The 8,192-nt window shown below is 51.5% G+C and overlaps 3 protein-coding genes across 3 annotated transcripts; all 3 read left to right on the plus strand.

Annotated features, from left to right (window-relative positions):
• Window positions 1-496: 496 nt before the first annotated feature.
• Window positions 497-1,551, plus strand: CORC01_11804 (uncharacterized protein; the record flags this gene model as incomplete). The annotated part of the gene is made up of 2 exons (XM_022623426.1): window positions 497-988; window positions 1,153-1,551. The coding sequence occupies 2 exons, from the start codon at window positions 497-499 to the stop codon at window positions 1,549-1,551; spliced, it is 891 nt and encodes a 296-aa protein (XP_022470105.1).
• A 1,663-nt stretch (window positions 1,552-3,214) lies between these two features.
• On the plus strand, window positions 3,215-4,891 carry CORC01_11805 (uncharacterized protein; the record flags this gene model as incomplete). Its single annotated transcript, XM_022623427.1, has 1 exon — window positions 3,215-4,891. One exon carries the CDS (start codon window positions 3,215-3,217, stop codon window positions 4,889-4,891), a length of 1,677 nt encoding a protein of 558 aa, XP_022470106.1.
• Window positions 4,892-6,348: 1,457 nt separating this feature from the next.
• On the plus strand, window positions 6,349-7,597 carry CORC01_11806 (PAP2 superfamily protein; the record flags this gene model as incomplete). The annotated part of the gene is made up of 2 exons (XM_022623428.1): window positions 6,349-6,555; window positions 6,626-7,597. The coding sequence occupies 2 exons, from the start codon at window positions 6,349-6,351 to the stop codon at window positions 7,595-7,597; spliced, it is 1,179 nt and encodes a 392-aa protein (XP_022470107.1).
• Between the last annotated feature and the right edge of the window lie 595 nt (window positions 7,598-8,192).

The raw sequence follows: 8,192 nt of genomic DNA on the forward strand, positions 1-8,192 counted from the left end.
CACTTCCGCAAACCACACTCCCACGAACCACCCTGTGAGCTCATCCCGCGCATACCCAATATCAGACCGAGCAGCTTGGTACTCGAGTCCGACCCGGATGGCCTCATCATCCTCGGCGTTGCCGTCGACCATCAACTGAACTGGAAACGTCACATTGCACGAGTAAGCGTTTAGCCCGGTTTTCGCATCCCCCTTTCATAGAACTAAAAGTCACTTCTAACACCCCCGGACAGATCAAAGACAGGGTACGTTCGAAGATGAGCTGGGTCAAAGACATGTCGAAATCCGTCTGGGGTCCGAGTCTCGCTCAGATGAGGATTTTCTACCTCAGTAGCGTGCGCTCAATCATGACGTACGCTTGTGGAGTGTGGTTCGTCCTTGGCGACTCGGCATCAAGTTGTACCAGACCAAGCAGAAGTTAGTCCATGAGCTTCACTCTCTTCAAACCGAGTGTCTCGTTGCAATCTCCGGCGCTTTCAAGAAGACGCCGAGCCTCATGCTGCACAAGGAGCTGTTCGTACAGCCCATCGCCGTCGTCCTCCAACAGATGTCCATGGCATACCGAGCACGCCACATCTTCAACGAAGAATTCAAGCTGATTGACACCAAATCATTTCCCTTCAAGCGGAGCTTGGCATCTCTGTCCTCACATCCATTCAGAGCCTCGTACGCCCACGCCAGGGTCCTTGCGGACAACGCCGGTGCAGCAGATTCCGAGACCTTGCGGGAGAAACATATCGTCATAAACGCTTACATCAGAAAGCAGGCCAATCTTCTTAGCACAAAGCTGTGGTCGTCGTATTGGGGCAAGCGCATCGAGTCCGAGACGTCGAATCGTGGGCTCAGCGGCAGGCCAGCCGCGTTGGCTGATGATTGGGGCAGGGAAAATATCAAACGTCACAGAGGGCTTTCGCGTGCCCAGAGCACTGTTCTCATCCAGTGCCGAACCGACTTCATTGGCCTCGATTCTTTCCTCTATCCGAGAAAGGTATGTGCAGTACCCACTATGCTCTTTGCCCTTTCTGCCCCTCCGTCCTCTTGTCCCCCATTTCCACCAGTTCTTCTCACCCGTCTTCGTCGGCCTCGTTGCAACCTTTGCATCTACCACGACGCTTCGGACCCATGTCTCTAACAAAACATGTTCTATTCAAGCTCGCCGAGACAGATATGTGTTCTTGCGGCTTTGCAAAACACACAGTTGAGCATCTCTTCTATGAATGCCCCTTACTCAGCAAGGAAAGGAGGAACCTGCCCCTCAAGGCATATGTTATCACCAAAGGGAAGCAACAAGGTCGTTGGGAGAACGTAAATGTCGAACAGATGCGGATGTGGAAGAATCTGACCTTTAGGGAAACCCCTGTGACCGGCAAAGGGGCCAACAAATTTGGGATCAGAGAGGTCTCTATTGAGACGTTACTGAGCAAACACCCTGATGTGACCTCGACTTGGGCAATCCATCACTTTGGTCTCAGTCAGTTTGAGTGGACAGACCAGCACATGATCTATGGTCCGTCCAAGAAACATCCTCATCTCCTTTTCGAAGGAACATAGTGTTAAAAGCGATTTATTATACTATCGGTTAGTTCCTCTTCCCCAATATCCTTCCACTCTCTTATTTTACGTCAACATGCTAATATCCCGCAATCTCAGGGAACCTCGGTCTTGACGAAGTACCCCCCTATTCCCCCCTGCAGCCTATCATCCTGTGAGTGGTGCATTTTTCTTTGCATAACATATTTCCATGCTGATGTCTGCTATCCTCAGAGTCCTCATCCATCTGAGCCATTTCTATGGCTTTGGAGATCTCCTCCAGGTACTCTTGTGTCTCGAGGTCGTCGTAAGTTTGCTCCACAACGTTCTAGCAGTGAATACTTATAAGTACACATAGATCGTGGTACTGGAAGTGCTTCAAATCCTCCTGCGTCGGATTGCTCTGTTGGAATCGCTTTTGGTGGCCCCTTGAATTCGTTCCCTAGTGTTCGAAGATCCTGGCGTCCCTCAGGCCCGCGTTCGAGCGTAAGGAGGAAGACGGCTACGCGGCATTGGAGTAAGAGACCTGTGTGCTATCAAAAAGAAAAGACCTACTAACCTATTCTCTTAGCTGCCATGATGACCAGCGCGTTCGTCTCAGCATCAAGATGTGGACTGATCAAATGAACGAAGTTCTTGAGCTCTGTTCTATATCTCTGAGCTGTTATGACTGGGCTATGTCGTTCGTTTGTTTGAGTGTTGATCGTTGTAAGTTTTCATATCCCCGACTTTACTCAATTATATGCTAACAATTATTGTAAGCTTGTCATCAGCATCTTGATGCAAGAGACGTGATCCATTTTGGCATTGTTTGGAGTAGTGGAAAGAATTACTTGGCACTAACAGGGATGGTATGTACGTACACTCCCTCATTTTGGACTGTAGTTTCCAACACTTACACCGTTATCTTCAAGGTCACAGTTCCTCGCGTTAAATACTTGGCAATGTCTAAGTTTTCTCATCTATGGATGAGGCCATTGAGGGTAAGTTGAGTTATGTCTGAACTGTGCTCTCTTTCGTATCATTACTGACCCTCTTTTCTGGACAGTCAACTGTGAACCTGGATGAGGAGGAGGTTTAATCATAGACCCTGAGATCTCGAGGTTTATCTTAAAAAGTGTCAACCAGCAATTAGTGGATGCTGTAAGCGTGTTTTATATGGATATGCAATATTGAGTAATTGGCCCTTATGAGGGATAGGAGTAGGCGCAGAGATACATAATGTGACTACTACATAAGCCGAATTCGAGTCCCAACCTTGGCGGTGTGAAGACTGTTTGTGCTTCCATGTCGGTTTTGGTACCTTGGTGGAAAGCTTCATGCACTGGTTTCGACCTTTCGTGTGAACTTTTGGCGGCCTGGGCGATGATCCGTGGATGGCTAGCAGCGGATGACTCAGATACGATGCATTACTTAGTTCACCGTAGCGATTGAGTTCAGCCAAAGTTTGGGTCCACACTCCTCTCCCTGTATATATACACCCCGCCACACCCCACAAACTCTCAATACTAATGAACGTCGAATCTGTTTTGCCATCCTCCCCGAAAGCCTCGCCAAATCCTAGATACAAACCACTCAAAGCAACGCAGTGCATTCATCCAATTTAAACACTGTGGCTGAGTCGCACAGCGGCCCCCAACAACTGACATCCCTCCAGCCCTGCCGACAGAACGATAGCAAAACGATGGCTCCTGAATCGACTTTTCTTTCACTCCCTCGTGAGCTGAGAGACGAGATCTACAGCAACTACGTAACAACCGACTGCGGATACGTATGTAACTCCGAGATTCTCATCTCAAGAACACTAAATCTCAACAGCTCTGGCAGCACTGATGCCCAACTCGGCATCGCCGGCGTACTAAAAAGGGGCGATGGCCTCCCGATTGATCTCAGGTTGTCTCTCACCTGCAAGCTTGTGGCCAAGGAGATGAGTGGGCTGGCTCTACGCAAGAACACAATCATCTTCTCGACTGCCACATCTGAAGAGCTACGTATCCTGGCCCTTCACTTCGACATCCTGATCAAAGATCTTGACTCGAGCCAAGAGTTTCTTTTCCATCGAGCAGGATACACCATACCAGCGAATGCAAGAGACAAACTGCGACTGGCCTATCCTCAGTTCGCTCCTCTGCTGGACGATCTGAAAGAAGGATACGAGCGGGCAGACATCCTGAAACGCCGTGGTCCTTTTGGTGAGGCACCATCACAGTACCGCGCCTTTTGTAGAAAGGCATTGGCAACCATCTCAGCTGCGGACATCGGACGAGGCATTTACAAGGACTATGTTTTGTGGGCGTCACGTAGGCGAGCGTTCTCCCAGAATCAACCATACAATGCGCTGAAGATCGCCCAGTGCCCGGCCGACCATTGGTTCATCCCCTCAAAAGACGACATGGAGAGCTTGACGCACTGTTTTGAGATGCGCAGATACTCGTTCAAATGGGCCAAAACGAGAAAGAATCGCTTCAACTATCGCTTTTCTGCCGCGGCGGTTGCGATTCATTTCCAACGATCAATGCCCGAACGGCTGCGAGGGCAGCTGCGTAGCATCGTCCTCGACGAAGACCACGAAGCAGTGGCCAAACCCCAGTGTCACGCCCTGGGCCTGATCCCCTTCTGCAAACAGAATCCCCGCCTACGGATCGAGCGTCGCGTCAACTTATGGAGGAACGCCTTGCAACCAGACTCCAACTTCCACGTCCCTTACGCTCGTTACCAGGCCAAATTCCGCAATACGCGTGAGACCCCAGTACCATGGGGCTTGGAGGCCAAGCAGGTCACCAGCAATGTGTCGCAATGGATCATGGAAGCCTTGGCGCTCGTTCCCGCGGGGATGCCGCCCGCGTCCTTCGCGCTGGTCCTCGATGGCCAGCCGGTGCCTCAGCTATGCGCCGAGATCTTCCAGCGGACGATCCAGCGAGACGTTGCGTGGCAGGCGGCCTGGTTCGAATCGGTAGACCGGGGCATCGTCCCGGCAACGGAGTGGTTCCTAACAAGGTCCATCGTATTCCACACAATACAAGTCGGCCGCGAGACTGGGTACTTTTACAGGGGTTTCCCCCGCGCCATGATTGACGTTGTCGAAGGGAATTCGATTGTGAAGTGCAACTTTGATCCCGGGGAGTTGTGGAACGTCGAGCGGATCTTTCAGGATCACCATACCTGGACCCCTGAGCAGTGGCAGGATGCGTGGGCGAACCATGAGCCAAAGACATGGTTTCCTGTAGCGCCATTGCCGAGTTTCAAGGCCCTGCTCGAAGAGGATCTCGTCCCGCGCCTTCGAAGAAAGTCACTGCGACAAAAGCGAAAGCAAATCGTCGCGGAGCGTAGACTTTCGCCGGACCACGAATACAGGCCCTAAGCCTAAGTATTACCATCGGACAGGGGTTACTACCGTAATTAAAGTATGAACGTAGGGGGCGGCCAGGCATTGCCCGTTTCAAGGCCGTATGGGATGTAATGTAGAAAGTGGTCCTTGAAAAATATAACTTTAAGAAGATGCTTCTGCCATGATTAGAGTAATAATCGAGACGCCAACTCCATGAGACAGAACAATAATGATATCTTCCCGATGTTTGGCTAAGTATAGATGTATTATTCACCAAGTTTTCTGTACCCGATGAGCTTTGACCGAAAGAATAAAAGTAATTTGGATCCCCCGTGGAAGTTGAAACTTGAAAACCCCGGAGCAAACATGAAGCCAGCCAGAGCGAAGCCAGCCAAAGCATTACATACTTGAGTCTTTCGAAAAACTCACACGCAAGGCCGAATACCGCAAGCAGTGCGGTATGGTTAGTTTGTAACTCGTATCACGCGTCTCAAGAGAGAAGAGAGGGTCTGAAGAAGACATAGTTCGCGTCCATGAAGGTGCTGATTTTCCTCCCTACTATGTTTGTACGCACATGCAGCGTACATGACTGTCTATGCGAGATGTCTGAAGTCAGAACTCAGAAACGGCGCTGTGAAACAAATTTGCGATGATTCTAAAGGTTGTGAAGAAAAGCATTTCGAGTAAAAACAAGAGCGGCGCGGTCCTCCACCGCCTTTGAGCTTAATGTATGGCGGTTACCCTTTCAGATTTTAAGGTCAACATCCCCGCAACACCAATTGGAGATCCCGAAACACATCATTCTTACCAGTACATGCCCTCTGGCGCACTTATAGCCCAGTCTGTGACGAGATGCCCTAGAGGAAGGCTCTCATTCATAAGTACATATCCATCCATCCTCCCATTCCTACAAAGTCAGAGCATGAGCCTGGTTTTTTGCTGTGGATGGACAGGACAGCATCAGCCAAGCCTCTTTGGCAGGCCCCGAGTGGCTTCGAATGTCCGACTGCTGCAGTTGACCCCTGCCGTCCAGCCCCAACGCCACGCCCAGCCGACTGCTGCACTGCTGGCCTTCGAGAGTCGCACCAACGGATTCCGAGTGACGTCAGGAGGCACCGGGGCAGAGCTTGGCAGCGCGTCGTCACGCCTGGACTCTTTCACCAAATGCTCTCCATGTATGTTGTCTCTCGGTCAGGTACCACGGGCACTACGTAGTGCGTGTTCTGGTGATGTAGCTGCCAAGGAGATGATGAACATGGCAAAGATGGCGAGAAAGCACGCTTGGCATGTTACCTTGTTACTCCCTCACTCACTGCTCCCGCAACACAGAAGTCTTTCTTTCTCATCAAACGTAACGAAGCCGACTAACGCGCCAAATCACGACCTGGACGTTGCCAGAACTCAACTTGACGGGCACACCGCCGTCCTCCTGCCTTTAGTTCGATCCTAGACTACTTATTTTCGACAATCACATCGGCTTGCTTCAAAGAATGGCCCGCTTCAATCCTTTCGCACGTCACCGGCAAGACACCACGACCCTTCCGGCACATCGCAAGAGCAGCGAAGACACAAAGGTCAACGACCGCTGGCATGGCCACGAATACAGCATGGCCCACCGGCCACCCTTCATGCTATGGCTGAAGGTGACGTGGCTGGACATCCTCACCATGATCATCATGGGAGTCATTGCCCTGGTGGTGAGCAGACTACAGCCAACTCTGATCTCAGACTCGTACCTCTGGCATCAAACTAACACCACCTATCCAGGTCTTCAGAGCACACCCGCCAGCTCATCGAACATTCCCCGTCACCTTTGACAACGGCGAGATCGTCTACCCCCAATTCGCCTACCCGCATATCCCTCAGTACATCCCCAGCCACGCCGCCACGGCCCTCGGCATCGGCGTGCCCATCCTCTCAATCCTTCTGTGCCAGATCCGGGTGCGCTCCTTCTGGGACATCAACAACGGCATCATGGGCCTCTTATACTCTGTCATCGGTTCCACCGTCTTCCAAGTCATGATCAAGTGGCTCATCGGCGGTCTGCGGCCCAATTTCCTGGAAGTCTGCCAACCCGACATCACAAAGGCCTCCCAGCCTGGCGGTAACGCGACCGGCCTCGACGGCACGGGCTATGGAGGCATCATGTGGACGTCGGATGTCTGCACCAGGGAAATGGACGGCACGCTTTCCAACGCCATGGAATCGTTTCCCTCAGGCCACACGACCGCCATGTTCTCCGGCATGGTCTTCCTGTACCTCTACCTCAACGCCAAGCTAAAAGTCTTTTCAAACTACCACCCACCCATGTGGAAGCTCATTCTGACCTACGCCCCGATCCTTCTGGCCACCCTGGTTGGCGGCTCGTTGACGGTCGACCAATCCCACAACTGGTACGATGTTTTGGCGGGCGCCCTCATTGGGACCGTCTTTGCCTTTTCTTCATACAGGATGGTCTACGCCTCCGTCTGGGATTGGCGTTTCAACCATATTCCCCTCCACCGCAAGCTGCCTCTCGATTACGACCTTGAGATCATAGGCAGCGGTGCTGTAGCCACCCGTAAAGCCGCGTGGGGTAAGATGGGTGGGAAAAAGGTCTCTGGTCCCGAAAATATGGTTGGCAGGACTAGATACAATACGAGGAGTAGAGATGGTCGAGGTTTGGGTGTTCCCCGTAAGGCAATGACATCTCACCACTCTAGAGGCGGCCGGCGTCCGTCTGCCGAAGACATGGTGTAAGGTAGTCAAGTCGCCGTGTGGGGTTCTCTGATGGTCCGAGGAGTTTCACATACCCTAGTTTCAGATGAGCATCACTTCGGTGATCTCAAAAACGGTGTCAACGACGGCACGAAAGCAAGCCCTGTGCTGTCTTCGTATTTTAGTTGACGAAGGTACATGTACCTTAGTATTAAAATTCAATACTACACAGACTGGTTCTACTCAAAGTATCAGCTAATGCTACATCTCTCCACACGACCATCAAACTCTGATCGGGTTTTCTGGGCTTGGCTTTTTGGAGCCAAGCTTTCAGGACATGGCGTTAGCTTTCGGGTCGCACGTTCATAACAGTTTGATTGTATAATATGCGACCTGATACCAACGGAGATGCTACTTGGTGTTTCTGGCGTGGTCGGCACACGCGGTGTAGCTTCTTCGAGATGACGGAGGGCGCCCCTGTGCTTCTTGGCTTGGTTTGATGATAGTAACGTTGATGGGACCTTTCAGCCTGATATTCTATGGGGCTTCGGGCTGCTGCACTGCTAGCACTGCCATGTGTCTTGCGTCTGATTTGTTGTTGCTCCTGCTGTTGCAGCAGCTGCTGCTATCAAAGTTT

This window comes from Colletotrichum orchidophilum (genome assembly GCF_001831195.1).
Source record: "Colletotrichum orchidophilum strain IMI 309357 chromosome Unknown Scaffold_133.1, whole genome shotgun sequence".
Lineage (NCBI taxonomy): Eukaryota > Fungi > Ascomycota > Sordariomycetes > Glomerellales > Glomerellaceae > Colletotrichum > Colletotrichum orchidophilum.